We start from the raw sequence: 18,602 nt of genomic DNA on the forward strand, positions 1-18,602 counted from the left end.
TCTAGCATGGCAATGGGGTTTTGTCTGACTTCTTCCTGTTGCTGTCAATGTTTTGCACTTCTTTCAAATGATTGCTAACTTTTTTGTGTTGATTAAATTTTGTGACCTTCATGAAGTTTAATCTGTAAAAAGATCAAAATTAGTATAATTGATCATTTTTTAAAATTATCTATGCAGAACAGAAAGAATGCACTGAAATGGGAAAAAGATTTGGTTGGCAAAAGAGTCCTAGTGTATATAAGCATTAAGAAAAGCTATAATCCTTATCCAATTAAATCTCTATTTTAAATTTACCAATCAAAAGATTTAACAGAGCAAATGTCTTTTAGGAATAAAATCTTGAATTAAGCTATTGCATTTGGTTCTCAATCGTGTATGCTGATCTTGCTCCACCCAATCAGCAATAAAATAATATGAAGAACATTTTTGTTTGTCCAAAATGTTTCAATTGGTAACGCAAGTGCTCCTCACTGAGGCACCCGCATAATTATTGGGGGTGGGGGTGGGAGCCAGACATGGTTGCACAGTTGAATTGTGGAAGGCATAAATATTCGATGATAGTGTGGTATATATATATATCATTTTTAGAAATAGGAGTTTGAATTATTATCTTTAAGTAAAATCTTAAACAAACCCTTGGCTCAATTTTAAACGACCATGGGAATTTATGCTTGTAATGTCGATGAAACAGGCTATCCACTTTGATCATTCTATATGCGAAAATTGTAAAAAGAAATGAGTAAAAGTAACTTACCTCTTTCTTGGCAAAGAACCAGTCTTTCAAAATCCTTGAATCCTCTCTAACAGCACGTCGAAGTCTTCTGTTTCGTACTGGACATAAACATCAGTACCGACGTGGACATCACTATAAATTGGTATTGGTTTCTATTTGTTAATAATGTCCACACTCTTGCTGTCAGAAATTTTTAAGAGCAAACATGTTGCAGGAGAATATTAAATAACTTTCTTCCTAAACAGCGTGGACCTTGCTAAGAGAACATGGCCCGCGCGCAAATTTCTGTCTGTTCGGTTTAAAATTGCTATTCTACATGTACACTGTAGGTCAGCATGCAGCATCTGTCGAGTTCATTTGGGGCACCATAAAGGGTGAATTATTGGTAAACCTTTTGTTGTACGCATAGGGGCTTGTATCATTGATTACAGTATAAATGTCAGTCATACATGTGGTATAAAAATAATACTTTTATTATTTTATATTACTGTATGATTGACATTTAAATTGTAAGCAACGATACGAGCCCTTGTGGTTTTACACTTTTTTGTACATATTTACTCGGGTATTTCTTAATGTTATATTTTATATATCAAATAAATGATATTTTATTATCTGATGTTTCATAAAAACTGAGCTATATGTGAATTCATATAATTAATAAGTTAATTAATAAAGACTTAGTTAATTTTGAGGTTTTTGCAGTAGCTTGTGCCGAGCCATGCCCCATAGGATACTCTAATGGTTCTAAGAAGCCGATTCTTCCACTGTGTACTCTGATAACCTGGGTTACAGAAAAGTTAATGGAAACGTCAGTGATTTGTTTTGTGATTATTTAAATAGGAAACTTCTCTTATAAACTTTGAAATGACACGATCAGAACATTTAAAAGGCTGCAAATAAGCAAGATTTTCCATTGCCAAGAATATATACGTGCAAACCAGTGCGAAACAGCTACACAACCAAACATGACTGGATTTAGGCAGTTTCTTACCGATATATTAAATTTTGTGTACAGTACATATCGTTCAATAGCAATGACAATTTAGTACCAGCATTAGAGAATCCACTGACAGCTAATAGAGAAGCTGGATTCGCATTTCCATACAATAATGTCACTAAAAAAAAAAGACTAACGGAGAACATTGTTGCCAGTAATAAAGGTCCAGCCATTTAGCATGTACACATGGAGGGGGGACCCAAATGCATATGATAGCATATGTTTTTTTAAAATATTTTTTAACTGATAATGTACATATGCACAGGAAACGGGGTGGGGGTGAAATACGGAACCTGTTCGACTGTTCAGTCAATGTTTGAATTTTAGCGGACACTAGACAGTTTAATGTTACGCAGCTTATTTCTTTGATGCCAGACATTCAACGTCGGTGGACAATGTTTTATTAAACACGTTAATATTATTAATCCTTTATGGTTTCTGCGTGGACTAAATATAGGCCGTTCAATAGAATTAGGGGAGGGGGCGTCAAGCATACGTACGCAGATGGGGGGGTGTAAAAAAGTACGCATGCGTACGGGGGGGGAGTCAAGCTTTGCCAAATTTTTGCATACGTACTAAATGGATGACCCCTAAACCGAATTACACAATTCAGTAAGTATAAGATTGTATTGACTTTTGTGCGAACGTTAGGCATGGAAGAAAACGACGTGGTTTATGTAATTCTCCAAATATTCTGGAAAATGACTTGAGAGTTTATTAGGCCAAAAGGACTGTGAATCAGTGTTTATTTTTTTTTCTCCAGATATGTGGCTATGTATTTGTTTTACAATTTTATAGTTGGGTTTGAGAAGTTTGTGAATAAAGGGGTTGCATCATATGTTTATGTACATAACATTAATTTTAGGGCAATAGTTTTATTTCCTTTTTATATTTGTAAACTGCATATTTTGGGAAGAGAAACATTTACCTTTTTATGGATTACTTTATTAAACATCAACCACAATCAGTATGCAAGTTATTAACTCTATTCTTTGACAGCTGTTAAAGTTTAATGGGTAGTCTGGTTATACGAGACCTTAATGATGGATTGTTTTGTTTTATGAACAGTGAAATTAACGTTAGTATGTTCAAATACAAGGAGACTGTTGGGTCAAGGTAAGACTAAAACTCACTGTGAGAAAATTAATGGACAGATGTTTTAAAATTTAAAAAAAAAAAAAAACAAAGCAACAGCAAGTGCAAAATAAGAAATAATGTCTATTTGACAATAATGGGGATGCTTGACATTCAACAGTTACACAAAATATTTAAGTCCAAATTGCTCATGTGATAACTCGCATGAGAAAATCCAACTTTGAATAAATTTCAAATAAGTATTTATTCAGAATCAAGTCCAAGTTTCTCACGTGATAACTCACGTGAGAAATTAGAACTCTGCCTTATTTTCAAACATGGTTATATGTAATGGAAAAGAATGTTTTATAAGTTCTACTTTCCCATGTGAAAAGTTAGATTCTCACGTGAGCAAAATCTGCTCACGTGAGAATCAGGTTAGTTTTTCCTTGACTCACAAGATCTAACAAACTGCACACATCAGCCTGCAAAATCTACCCAATTTGCATACATTTCTAACAAGGTTCTCATGCGCAGCTTATGAGCAGCTCATGTGAATTGGTGAGATTTTTCTGTACGGGATTTATAATGTCAAAAGTGATCCATGCCATAAAAATGTCTTAAGTGATCCTTGCCATAAATTCTGATGTGATCCATGTCATATAATGTCTAAAGTGAACCATGTCATGAAAAGGTCTAATGTGATCCATGCCATATGTTTGAAGTTATCCATGCTATTTAATGTCTAATGTGACCCATACCATACAAAGTCTAATGTGATCCATGCCATATGTCTGAAGTGATCCATGCCATATGTCTCAAATGATCCATGCCAAAAGAAGGTCTAATGTGATCCATACCATACAAAGGTCTAATGTGATCCATGCCATACAAAAGTCTAATGTGATCCATGTCGTGTCTCAAGTGATCCATGCCATAGAAAGGTGTAATGTGATCCATGCCATAAAAATGTATAATGTGATCCATGCCATAAAAATATCTAAAGTGATTCATGCCATAAAAATGTTTAATGATCATGGATTAAAGAATAAAATGTCGCTTTTAAATCAAAATGTATCTCTGCACAGATTGAAGCTGTTTGTGGATGTGTTTACTTGGCTGGGTCATTTGCAATACTTCTAGCATTGCGTGTACCTGGCAATCTTGACCTAAAATATTCTGACCTTTGTCTTTGTGCTTTTAATATGTTCAGAATATGTGTGCAACATTCTGCATAAGGAGTGCACCTGTAAGTTATGTCAGGCATAATGACAGAAATTTTCTTTCATTTTTCCAAAGTTGATATAAATAAGAATATCTCTGAAAACAGTTTATTTGGGGCTTAGCGCCATTTTTCCAGCATATCTTAGGCTGTACATGGCAGCCAGTATAACTGGTGGAGGAAGAACCCAGGAAAACCCTGGTAAGAACCACTGACCCACAGGAAGCTACTGGTAATCTTTCTCACATACCCATATTGGCTGAACTTGGGACTCGAACCTATGCAGACAGAGGTGAGATGGCATTGATTGATAAAGGTGAGCACTTCAGGCTACTCTGCTACCTGGGGCCCCCTTGATTTGGTTTTGAAGAATATGCAGAGCCACTGCCAGGAGTGTACAACAGGCAACATGTAGCCTGTGGCCTTTCTTTGTGAATGTTTATTTATACTTTTGTTGTAGAAGCAGTGTGACCCATTTAGTTCCAGTCAAGGTCAGTTCTGGCCTATGCAGATGTTTGAGTTGTGCACCACCAGCCAAGGCATTTGGAATAAAGGGTCTTACACTGAAATGCACCACAGTAACCAAAATAAACTGATGGTAGGATTCCAGACTGCACCCCTTCAGTTGCATACATGCCAACCATTATGCTTTTGGCATAATCATTATGCTTATTTTCATTTTATTACATCTTAACAGTCACCTATATTTGGATTACGCTTTTCTGGTACTTTAAAAAATAAAATAACAATAAAGCATTAAAAAGTTGTTTTTTCATTTATGTTATCATCTCTTTAAATGTACTTTCCTAATTTTCTATTTATAGCAACTGCATATTGCCCATTTACTAGAAAACAGATGGGTTTCTTTAATTTGAAACTTTGTCTTGCAGATTTATTATATTGATAATCAAGTTAGTTAGTGGGCCAGTCTGTACATTTAAAGAAAATGTGCCAGATATTACTCAAAATGGGCTTTTGAGTTTGACTCGTGTATGAAAATTCTTAGAGTGATGGAGTTTTTCAAAGTTCAGAACATGTCCAATCTGAAAATTGACAAATCAATACTGCTTTGTAAATTTGTGAAGAAGAATATCATACAGAATGAGCACTTGTTCTGCAAATTGCAGAATTTTGGGACTTTGCAATCATTCAGCAAAAGTTAGACATGTAGACTAGTTAAAGTTAGTTCGAGTAATATATAGATTACACTTTTTTATGTTCAGATTACACTGTTTTGCCACTTATATTAGGAAAATTTATGTTCATAGATCTCTTCGGGTTTGCATGTGTCATTTGTACCAACCACTTTGCCATGATGTATCCACTTCCCTGAAGTAGTAGTATAAACAGATTTGTGAGAATTAGTTGTATCAATTCTAGTTACTTTTTTTAAAGTTTTTTAAGTCATTTTCTATGACAAATGTCATTACTTTGGAACTTTTTAACTATTTATTACAGTGGTGTGTGGTGTTGGACAATACCGTAACTCTAGCAAGAAAAGTGACTGTGAAAATTGTCCTCTCGGTACATACCAAGATGAAAAAGGGCAAACAACTTGTAAAAACTGTGTAGATGGGAACATTACACTGGATGTCGGTTCAGATGACCCCACGGACTGTGTTAGTAAGTATACCACTCCTTTCATTTAGAATCTTGTGGATACCAGAGAAAATGTTCTGCCAAGAATCTGTACAAACATCACATTGACACCCACTTTAGATATTATCACATCAATGACATGGGCATTTTTTTTAGCAAACTGTATTAGAAGTCTTTGTACAGTCACTAATCAAATCCTCTATCTATAGTGTTGTAATAAATGTACTCTGATCTCTAAGTAATAGTTGCAGCCACAACTTTGTATTTGTATTTGAAAAATTCCAAAAGCTGTTATGCACCATTAACCACCAGCATTAGGATTAGGAGATGCGATCCACTTTTTTTACATTGATGAGGCCAGTTTTCAAACTACATGTACATGATTGTGTTTTGAATTTTACTTTTAATTTATATCATCAAAGATCTGCATTTAGAAACCATAGAAACAGTCACTCAACTGTTATCAATAAGTACAACATGTAAAACAATGATTTAACATGTTATGATCATAGTACTATAATGAATGCTGATCAAAGTAGGTGTACATGTCTTTAATTAAGTAGTCATATCCAGTGTTATAATGACTTACCATATATACATGCTTATAAGTTGAGGTAAAACTGCAAAACAAAAAAGATCCTGATCTGCTATAGCATAGTGTGCCTGCAGATTAGGGTCTCTGTTGTTTGTTCTACTGATTACTCATAACAAACTGCACAGACCTAGATCTACCTGCATATTATGCGATGGCATATCTAGGTCTATGCAATTTGTAGTTGATCTCGACTCATACTCATTTATTTCATATTGCTAACTTATTCCTGTTAAAGCTAAGAGCTATACCTTGTGTGTTTTCTGCATTGGAACCAATTATTCAAATCAAATAAGGATCATTCAAGAAACTAATACTCTTATTTATTTCAATTGAGCCTGTGAGAACACTTTTGTATTCCAAATAAAGAGTTTATTCTTCTGACAGTTGAAGTTCATGGCATGCCTGGTGAATAATTTTCCAGTTTAATTCCTGTTTTTCTTATGTAGTTTTATGTGTAGCAGGACAGCAGTACAATATTATGACTAGAAAGTGTGACCCATGCCCACGTGGGTTCTACAAAGCAGTAGATGGAAATGCACAGAATGGACAAATCATACCATGTGACCAGTGTCCTTCTGGTAATACAACTTTGTCAGCTGGTTCCTCACGTTTGGATGATTGTAACCTGGGTAAGGTCTCATCTTAATAGAAAGTGATACAGTGTAGTAATTCTCTTTTCAGAGTGTGATTTGTACACACTGCCAGATCTATGCTGTGGCTATGCAGTCTTACTAGTGAGCACCTGTTATGACATGCCACCTCATTGTGATACCAATGTACAAGTGTCATGTTATGCCACCTCATTGTGATACCAATGTACAAGTGTCATGTCATGCCACCTAACTGTGTTACCAATGTGCAGCTGTCATAACAAGCCACTTGATTGTGTTACCCATGTGCATCTATCATGATGTGCCCCCCTCACTGTTTTACCAATATACATCTATCAAGACTTTTGCCACCTCACTGTGTTACCCATGTTCATCCATCACATCAAGTTACCTTGTGTAATATGGTGAATTTTGTTCCCACTCAGGTCCTTTTGAAGTACTTAAATAATAGTCCAACCAGTCACATAACGTATTCATTATCTCATGGGGTTCCTTATGGTACAAAAGACTCACTGAAGTACAAACCAGATTTGATACTAAGTATATGAAATTTATGGAGCCACACCCCAATTGTCTTATACTTTAATTCATACACGATCTCTTCCCCAAAATGATAAATGTCTTACACATTATTTTTCTATACTTTTAAGAAGAAAGTTTTTTTTTCATGTACAAGAAAAATATATGTATATGAAATTATGGGAGCCACACCACGATCATGCTATATCCGAACTTGTGTTATAGCAGAGCATACTATGGCAAGATCACATTTTATTTAACTGCCAAGTCACAAAAGCTTTGGGCTATCAACAGTATTAAATTATGCTAACTTATCAGAGAAGACTTTCACCAGATTCTTTCATTAGAATATGGTCCTAGATACACATTTAGTATTGTTAGCAGACGATCTGAATGCTGTTTTCCTTTATTCAATCTTTCACGAAGATGCGGGGAGTGGAGGGTGGGGCACAGGTTTTGGCTGTCTCACAGTGAACCAGTTCAGTGAGTTCCTAGCCAGTGAATTAGTCTGGAGAGATGAAGGACTAAGCATCAACAGCATTTAGATTGTTGTAGAGTAGATAACATACAAAGTTTTACAATAATCACAAATAGAGTATATCTCATTGTCGATGATTTTTCTTCCCAGTTATTTGCAAGCCAGGATCGTATCGACCCGAGGGACATTCCAGTTGCCATCTCTGCCCCATAGGACAGTATCAGTTTGCTAGTGACCAGACCAAGTGCTTATCATGTGCTAATAATTACACTACATCAGAACTTGGCAGTACCTCCAACACCAGCTGCATTCGTATGTACAAATCCTCTGTGTTTATGTGCGTGAGTGTACATATACAGTGGAACCCCGCTATAACGCGATGATCGGGGTCCATAAAATCGGATCGCGTTAAAAGCGGGGTCGCGTTAATGCGGGGTTTCACAATATTTAACTTTTTTTCCGAGAACATATACGTGTATACATGTACAATGATCAAAAGTCGGCTTATCATCAGATGAATATTAACTGGAATGCATTAATTAAGATATATTCAAAATAATCGATGGCTAATATATGGCTAATATATTTATAGGTTATTACTGTGCATTAAAAACATTTACTAATTTTTATTTGTTTGAACGATAATACAGATTGACAGATTGACCGATAATACCAGACTATCGCTATATCATGAAAAGTGTATCAACACCGTATGCTACCGTGCCGTCGTGGCATGCAGTTCATCCATAATGGATGTAATTTAATTGAAAATCGTACAGATTTAAAATATTCAATAATTTTGTAATAGTCTGAATTCGTCGTGTAAAATATAGGATGAACAAAATATTGAAACCATTTACTTGCCGTCTGATATCGTACGGTCATTGCATGCAGCTATTCCCGGGTCTACATACGGTGTCTGTACAAATTTCATACCGCTAAAATTTTATCATATGCGACAACTGCAAGAATAATTAACAATCAACGCATGATTTCAGCGTGCAAATAACTTTTATTTCAGATTTTGTGAACATCAAAAGAAACATGTGAAAACTGCTAAATTAGTCGTTGCGCAAAGTGCAAAGTCAGTGTGGTTCCAAATTTAAATTTCATCATTTCTTGAAAAATATATCCAATGACGTTTGCTTCTTTGCCGCGAACTTACTCGCCTTAAATTTGGAATCATCTCCATTGATACGGCGATCAAATTTCTCTGCTTGGGCTTTCAGAATTGGGCCAGAAATTGGAACACCTTCTGAGCGAGCTTGTACAAACCATTGGTACAAAGCTGAATCTAGGACATTGTCATTAGCTAACTTAACCCTTTTACGCTGTAAACCAGTTTCCTCTTCAAGAATGTTGGGTAGACTACGGAGCTTTCCTTCATCTGTTTTCCACCCTCGCAAAGTGGACTCGCTGATTCCTAGATCTCTGGCAAGCTGAGTTTGTTGTTTGCCCTTCTTTAGTTGATCTAGGGCATACAGTTTCTCTTTAGCAGAAAATGACTTGCGTTTTTGAACTTGCTTTTCCATAACAGTAAAATATTTTTTTATATAAGCAAACAACGTACACAGATAAAGCTCGATAACTAAGTAATGAAGGCCTGCAATGGTTACGAATCACTTTTTATATAAAACAAAATTAAGCTGAACGGATGTACAATTTCATACCCTTTTAATTCACAGATAATAAAGTGGATATTATTTACTTTCAACTGTTTGTTGTTTGATCACACCGCCAAGCACAGCATACATGTTGGCGGCTTTCATCCTTTGATGTTTATTAAATTGTGCGACTCTTGTATCAACCACAGCTTTGTCTGCTGCTTGGCTGTGATTGCAGTTAAATAAGAAGCCCATGTCGGCTATTGTTTGAGCAACGACTGTATACAGATTTCATGGAAGACAATCACAAAGACGATTTACTGGCTTTACTCATGGATCCGTAATAAGTAACACTTCGATAATGTTTACTTCGGCTTAACAATTCAAAAACCTAATTAAACCAGTTTTCTCTTCTAGAGTAGAATACGGAGCTTCACCACAACCTGTTCAAATTGATAAATTTCAGAAGCCAAGCGTTGTACACACTATTTCTCGTACGTTATATATATCGTATTATTTTAGAATTCATACAGGATCACTTCTCCAAAATCACTTAAAGAACCTGGATAAATTGTTAAGTTCCGATCGTTTATTATTAAAAGTCATACGCGAATTCTTCCACCAAATTATAATAAACGTTTTACACACTATTTCTCGTACGTTAAACAAATATTTTCACGGTCCGATAAAAATACACGTAAATGAATTTCAAATTTCAGGAACCATACCACGATCATATTATTTTAAAAGTCACAACTAATCTCATGCCCAAAATGAAGTTAATTTCTTGTTTTGTTTTTTTTTTTACTTTTCTCCAAATTTTTTTCTCCATGTGTGAATGAATATACGAAATTTCGGGAGCCATGCTACGACCGCGTTATATCCGAATTCGCGTTATGGCGGGGCGCGTTATAGCGGGGTTCCACTGTATATATATCTATATATATATATATATATATATATATATATATATATATATATATATATATATATATATATATATTTCCTAGTTGGATTATATGTTACCAGTTATATATTATATTAAAAATAACAGTTTTGGTCTAAAAGAATGAAATATACCAATAATGTGTGTTTATCAACTTGTCATTCTTCCATGGCATATGAATAAGTTTCAGTATCATATTTTTATTGCTATGTAAGAAGACAAAAATAAACACGTCAGTCAGTTTTTTTCAGACCCCCCTGCTATTGCTGTTCTAGATTTGTTGTCAGACAGAGAATGATGGGGATACAAATAAACCCATGAACTTACACCAAGTAAGCTACATTAAATCAACCCACTAAAATGAAACAATAAACCAGATAGGTGGCTAACCAACGGTATTTAATGCCATTCAGATTAAAATAAATTTCAACATGGAAAATACAGTTGTTATTACCGAAGATGTCTGATTTACAGAATGACGGGCTATTGACTTTTAACTCCGTTGGTGAGAGACCAGAAGAGACACGTCTTTAGGAGCAGAAGAGATGTGATGAACTATCATCTTTCAGCAGTTGTTTATTATTGCCACACATCTAAATTTACCTTGAGGAAAGTTTTGAAACCAGGCAGTTTCACATCAAGATCAAAGGGATCCTAAATGAAGATTATGCCTCTCAAACATCCAGTATGGTCTCCATGGTGGTTGTTATCGCTACTCCTCCAGAACAAACGATTGTATCAGATGATATGTACATGGTCCTAAATGAAACTAGAACTGATCTGACATCTTATCCTCCTGAATGTGCGATAATATCAAGACAGGATTTTCACTAAAAAAACATTAGTCTTAAATGAAAAAAGTACCAATTTTACCTCATTCAAGGCCATTGATGCTGCATTCAAAATCTTGTTATTGTTAAAGTTCACAATGTAACAATGTAGGGTTTATGCGTATCATGTTTAGCTGTTCCAAAAATAAAGATTGTAGTAAACTGATGGTTACATTCAGAAATGGGGTTTTCACTAAAAGAAATACTGGTAGCTAGATGAGCCTAAATAAACATGGTACCTATCTGATGGACAGGATAGCCACCTAGAAAATCTTTGTTAATGTCTCATTAACAAATGGCCATATGACCAATCTAGTGACCTAAGTGGTTAAAGTGTCTGCCTCGGATGCAGGGGGTCACAGGTTCGAACCCCAGCCAAGTCATACCAAAGATTTCTAAAAATGGTGCTAACAGCTGCTTTGCTTGGCACTCAGCATTAAGAGGTTAGTGCTAGAACTGGTTGGCCTGGTGACAGGATAATGTGACTGGGTGGGACATCATGCTACATATCTGAAGCATGATGCCACAGAGCTAGACATCACTATAAACTGTCACACTGCAGATCGTAGCAATATGACTGAAAAATTGTAAAAGCTGCGTTAAAAACCAAATCACACACACACACACACATGACCATATAGATACAGCATTCTCTGTAAATGAATTCTTAACAATATATGGATCACTGTAATGAAAATGATGCCAACTTGATCTCTAGTACGGCAACCATGGTGTTAGTCATGTCAATATGGGCTTTCACACAAATACATTTACGTCAGTGGTTGTAAATGATAAGTGCTAATCTGACCTCCACTGGCTATCATGAAAATCTTGTTATTGCTACTTCTCCAGCATAGAGCTACATGAGGTATGCATTTTGAGTGACTGACTAATAATTGGTCTTAATTAAAATGGTGCCAATCAGCATGGAAATCTTTGTATGACTACTCCTTCTGAAAATGTAGTTTTATTACAATGAGGTTTTCACTGGAACACACCTATGTGTAGATTACCTTTTCAACAATGGTGCCAATCTCACCTCCAAATGTCTGCAGTAGAGGCCATTTTGAAAATCGAGTTATTGTTGCTCCTAAGTGGATAATTTGTCAGTATAATGGTTTGTACTGAAATATTTCTGATGTTTGTTAAAAAATGAAAACAATGTTAATCTGACAGTAGTTTCCTCTGAGACTATCATCAGAATCTTGTCTCTTCATATCAGTGTGAATTATTTACTAAAACACTTTTTGCAATAAGTATTTCTGATAATACCTCCCAATATGGCCACCATAATAGACATTCATCATTTCCCTTTGTGTTAGAGACTCCATGCAACCCCATCAAGGTGGAAACATAATAGAAATGGAAACTTTTCTAGAAAATCAGTTTTGTTGAGATAGTTAAAAAACCTGCTAAAATTAATGTTTTTTTTAAATCAGTACCTTGTACCAAATATCATTTTTGTTATTGTTGCTATTATTATTAGTATTATTATTATGTTGTTGTTGTTACAATTGTTTCATTTGCATTTTACAACAAGATCATGAATTACATGTATATGTTGTTGTCTCCCATATCTATGCTTCACACAAGGATAACTGCATCCTGGGCAATGTTCTACAGAACTATCAGTAAGTTCAGTTTGGATTCATGACATGAACACAATTCTTTGCCCTATTTTGGCAGCTTAGGGTTGACTCAGTGTGGAGAAGTTTCTTCCTTCGCAACATTTTGATCATCTAGGCATGAAGTTTCTAACTTGTATCAGCTGGTTTATCTTCCTTTGAAATGCATGGACAGTGTCATTCAAACATTAGAGAAGACATCTTCCAAAAAGTTTATTACGGCGATGGAGTTTCTTCGGTTACATGGATTGTTCAATGCAAACCTTACCTTGGCTTCATTTACATGTGTCTTTACTATATGGCTCTCCTATCTCAGTGGCACCTAATATTGGATCCTCTATATCACCAGATATTGATCTCAGTGGAATCAAACACTTTCTCTCTCAATTGGAAAACCTAATCTTTGGGAAATGAAAGCTTTTGTTGACACTTCCCATGCCTGGCAGAATTGCATTTGTGAACTTTATACAACTTGGCCATAGTGACACATCCACAACAATGGGGAACAAAGTCACTGGACCTTTGCATTATGATATTAACATCGTTGGTATTCAAAATATGAGAAAAGTGCATGTCTTACACATTCAGGGCAGGTTGAATGTCTTGGCCATTGCATGATTAAGGAGAATGGTCTCTTCATCCATCAATCTTCCTCCAAGTTGTAACAACAAACTTGCCACCTTTGTCTCCCCATTTCTGGACCCAAATGCATATACTGTTGATGACCTTTCAGTCAGAAAATGATGGATACCAACTGCAAGATAGTTCAGATTGCCCTTACAGATGGGACTAATCCTGGATCAACAGTCAGGATGCATGTACTAATAGCATTGATGATGCTGACAAAACAGCCAAGGTCACCAGCATTCATCCAGAGAAACTCCTTTACACATGGCTCTTGCATGGTAAGAAGTTCAGTGCTTCATTTGAGGAGAGAATGATGACAGGTGGCTCTCCATTGTTAAATATGTTTGAGTAAATGGTGAGGTTTCAGTGACTGTTGTCACATGAATGGTGACTCACTATTATCAGCATCCTTTCCCCGTCTAGCTATGTCACACCAGCAGCTTCCACTCCCCAACTTCCTATGTGACCATACTATCAGCTTCCACTCCCCAAATTGCTATGAGACCCTACTATCAGCTTCCATTCCCCATGTGGCTACATCACACCACAATCAGTTTCCATACCCCATCTAGCTACATCATACCACCATCAGTTTCCATTCACAATGTAGCTACATCACACCACCATCAGTTTCCATTCACAATGTAGCTATATCACACCACCATCAGTTTCCCTTGCCCATCTGGATATATACTTCCATTCCCCATCTGACTAACTTCTTTCTCTTTCTGTTTAAAGAAAAGAAGTTGTCACCTATAACAATGAGGGATAATGTTCCATGATTTCTGATACTTTGAGACATCATAGAAGATAGCCCACAACAAGGACCTTTCCATCTTGTTGACCAATTTTAACATATTATCCAGAGTATGGTTGATTACCTTGCTTCCAAAGTGGGACCTCTTCTGGGCCTCATATAAGACTTCTTCATGAGAGCCTTAATTTTTTGCCTCCGTGGTGAGCCAGCTGCATGCCCTGTCTGTGGATTTAATCTACTGATAGTTTTGTCTCAAATGTCCAGTTCCTCTAATGATGCAGCCTAGTGTCATTGTGAAGATCAGGCTGCCACTGACTGGCAACCAAATAATAGCAATAGAACCCTCTTAATTGATGCTTGGAAGGAGGCAGAGGACCCAGTACGTACTCTCAGGTTCTACCTGAAATGCACAGACAGCACCAAGGCCAGATACCAGAGGCATTTTCCTAGCACTCAAGGCAGGAAAGCAAGATCTAACCCCACAAGTGCTGACTGCCTGGTTAAAGGGGGTTATTAAATCTGGATATTCTAATCTCTCACAGGATCAGGTATGATTTATGAAGACTTCAGCTTATAAAATATGAGCAAATTTTAATGATCGTGGCCTTTTAACTTATATCTCAATTGAGGTATAGTAGAGTCAATTGGCTGGCATGCCCAGTGTCTTTCTTAGTTTCTACTTGAGTGACATGAGCTCACAAAGAAAAGATTTCTGCCAAGACAGTAATCAGGCTCCACAAATAATAGCACAACTGCATTCCCAGGTATGACCAGTCAACTTTTGCTGGATTCACTCAGGAAACTTGATTGTAAAACAATTGCAGAGTGCAAAAATCCACTGGGTCCTTCCTCACACATGCATGATCACATAATTTTGGTTGTGAAAACTAGCATTATAAGATTTTCATCCTTCTTGTAGATCAATCATTATGCTCCTATAGGATGATCGAGGTACTGGTTTGGATGCTCAGTAGGGCTGAAATGATTAGTCGTTATATCAATCCTTTTCCCACATTGATACCCATATTGATCCAAAATGTGAAGAATCAAAACAAAATGATGCTCACCAGATGTAAGATACTTTAATTTTCAACAGTTGTGAATAATTATTAGTTGTTTGCCTTTTCATTCTTTAAATTGAGAATTCATTTGAGACAGCCATAGCAGGATTATGACAAATTAACAAACGCAAAGTGGCATGCCTGTTTCGAATCTCATATCCCATCTGCATGCTCAGCCACTGATAACACATATCAGACTAAAGAAGACTTTCCAGATTTGTAACCCACATATGATTTATGTACTTTTCTAATTATTAAATTAGCATACTGTGTGAAGTTTCACTGGTGTTTTGCATCTTGTCTACCTGCATCTAATTAAATGTCTGTACTTCCAGTGCATCACACAGAAAAATATGTCACACCTAATTCAAATTGATTTTCAAGTCCAGAGCAAAACAATAACCACCAGTCTGAACTGTAACTTATTTATTACCTGACACACCGTAAGTACTCGCATCAAAACTAGGACAATTTAAAAGCAAAGGAAAAGAGAAACTACATGAAAGTGGCTACTAATGATCTGTAATATAATTCTTAATACATACATGGGTAGTAAGTTTATAATGCATCCTTTTATACTCATGTATGTATGGATATATACAGCGTGACCCTGCTATAACACGGTAGTTGGGAGCCATAGAACCTGACCATGATATAGACTGAACCGTGTTATAAGCAACCAGGTCAGTTAGCTGAAAACAATTTGCAAGGGGGCAGTAGGTAATAAATGCGGGCAGTAAAATACATGCTTCATCAGCACAGTTACCATCTTAAAAATGCATATTAAATGAGAAATGCACCTGTAGTGAAAACAGAGAAGGCATATATAATAGTTTACTTTATCTAGAGAACCATGAATTGGTACATATACATGAATACTGTTTATATATACATGACTGAATTATAGCATGAATAGAGTATTAACACTGTGTACTCGCCTGTGAATCTTATCATATACATTGAATCCACAATACAAATGTTTCCATCGAAAATATGCACACACAGAGATTTAAAATATTCAGTAATTTTGTCACAGGTCATATTGGTCTGAATTCAGTGGAAAAACATAGCACAGTCACATAACGAATGACAGCACATTTACTTTTCAGTACGTCCCAAGTCAGTAAAAGTTAGTTTGCATTTTAAGCCACCGTTAGTAGCATTCATAAGCATAAACTTTTTCCCTGCAAAAAAGAAACTTTCACTGCACAGTTAACATCTTCCAGTCATGTTGGAAAATGCAAAGATTTCATTACTTTTATTTAAGTTTGGTACTGACTTCCTTTGAAGAAAAGTTCTTTGTTTTTGTTATTGAAGATTGTAGCCGGCTTTCTTTCATGAAGGATGCATGCGTTATTGAAGTCACCACTAATAGAGCGCTTTGAACAACCAAACAAATGCCCATTTCTTATTGTGGCGGCAACATCAAATAATTGTATTGCATGATTGAGACTGGTTTTTTTTCCATTTGCTGAGTATGTTTTCATAACAATCGGTGCTTCAAAGGTAATTTTCCTTTGAAATTTCAGCAAACTCTTTTATCTGGGTACATTTTTTAAAAAGGAATTGGCCATCGTTTGGTCTATTCTAGGTACTGTTCCTCCCTGCCTATTGAATAAACCAATAAGAAAGATTTATTTTTTACATTTGTGGTAGCAGCATCATGCTGCCTTCCTCAAGTGCATCTGAAATTTAACAAAGGGTAATCAGACAATAGAGACGCAGGTGTTCTGGTCTGATGACAGGCATTATTACAGAAAATATGTGTGTTCTGAAGGATTTAACTGAGTGAAAAGAAGAGGAATTTTACTTAACCATCCACATACAAATGTCAGTCTATATAAATATATTAATTACTAACAAGCGACCAAACATCTGACGAAAGGTAGATTACAAGATAATGCCTTGTCCGGTTGATCTCCATTACCAGATATGTCAACAACAAAAAAGTGGATATCTCACAACATACAGTACTCATGCTAGATGTCAAGATAAGCGGATTATGATATAACAATGCACTGTTTAGATGGTTTGTCAATAAGGACAAAGAGTTTGTTCATGCAACAATACATAAATTTCAGTGCAATTTATATCCAATTTGTGGCTTCCTTTCATGGGGCCCCTGAATTTCTCCACTCCAAACCAGTGGTTGTATATACAAGTTTAAACAGCCAACTATTTTGGAAATAAAAAATAAGTCGCCAGATGGTATATTTTGCCGCCAATAAGGGGAAAAAAATCTAAGCTTGCGACATTGGCGAAGCTTGTGCAATCCCAGAAAAAAATTTTTGCATGTTATTTTTCGTACTTTTAAGAAGAAAAAACTACTTTTTTGTATACGAGAAAAATACATATAAAATTTCATGAGCCACGACATCATCATCTTGCATTTTTCATATGCAATCTCTTCTCCAAAATGATAAACTTTTTACGTTTTTTTCGTACTTTTAAGAAAGATTTTATTTTTCTGTGTAAAAGCAAAATACATGTATATGAAATTTTAGGAGCCACACAATGACCATGTTTTATCCGAATTCGTGTTATAATGGAGTGTGCTATAGCAGTGTCACACTGTATATATATATATATATATATATATATATATATATATATATATATATAATCAGTATCTCAATATGCCAACAGATTAAAAAGTAAATATCACAGAATCAGCAAGGGGTCAGATTCCAAACTGCATGAGATATAGTCACCATGCTAATTTCTAGACAGTGGGTGTTGTCTACAATTTCCTTTTGCATTGGCAGAAATGATTGTTGCTTATATCAGTCTATGTCTGCGTAATCTGCTTACTTGAAATGCAACCAATGTCTGCATGTATAAAATGGCATCACCCCACTTTTGACGACCTTCTAAAGATGAAAAGACTATCAAATTGATATGTTTTAATACTTTATATCGTAGGCTGTGTATTTTGAATCTTATCAGTATGTGGCAGAGGTGTATCCTTTCAACCCTAATGTTGAGCATTTCCTCTTCTTACTGATTTTCCTGATGTTAGTGTGATCGGGTTATGTATTTTGATAGAGAAATAAAATATTTAAGTAAATTATATTTCTCTGAAAATGCTTACTGGATCATATTACAGTTAAGCCATATCATAAGTACAAGCATCCGTTGTCACAGATGACTCTATTTTAACTTGCCACATCCAGGTTACAGATCACCACCTAGTCAATTAGGGGGAGCTAATATGTAAAAGTTGACTCTTAACAGAAAGCTGTTTTTACATCAAAAGAAGAAATGGATTCTGGATGTTACTGTAATTCAATAAATATTCTCAGAGAAACATAATTTACTTAA

The 18,602-nt window shown here is 35.7% G+C and overlaps 1 protein-coding gene across 1 annotated transcript in view; it reads left to right on the forward strand.

Annotated features, from left to right (window-relative positions):
• LOC149806285 (uncharacterized) overlaps nucleotides 1–18,602 on the forward strand; it is a 478,750-nt gene that overhangs the window by 367,922 nt on the left and 92,226 nt on the right. The window contains exons 45-47 of the mRNA XM_089935589.1: nucleotides 5,488–5,652; nucleotides 6,670–6,852; nucleotides 7,982–8,143. Coding sequence (XP_089791715.1) covers nucleotides 5,488–5,652; nucleotides 6,670–6,852; nucleotides 7,982–8,143 — 510 coding nt within the window. The remainder of the gene's footprint in view (nucleotides 1–5,487; nucleotides 5,653–6,669; nucleotides 6,853–7,981; nucleotides 8,144–18,602) is intronic.

This window comes from Sinohyriopsis cumingii, chromosome 2 (assembly GCF_028554795.1).
Source record: "Sinohyriopsis cumingii isolate HCF-2022 chromosome 2, ASM2855479v2, whole genome shotgun sequence".
Lineage (NCBI taxonomy): Eukaryota > Metazoa > Mollusca > Bivalvia > Unionida > Unionidae > Sinohyriopsis > Sinohyriopsis cumingii.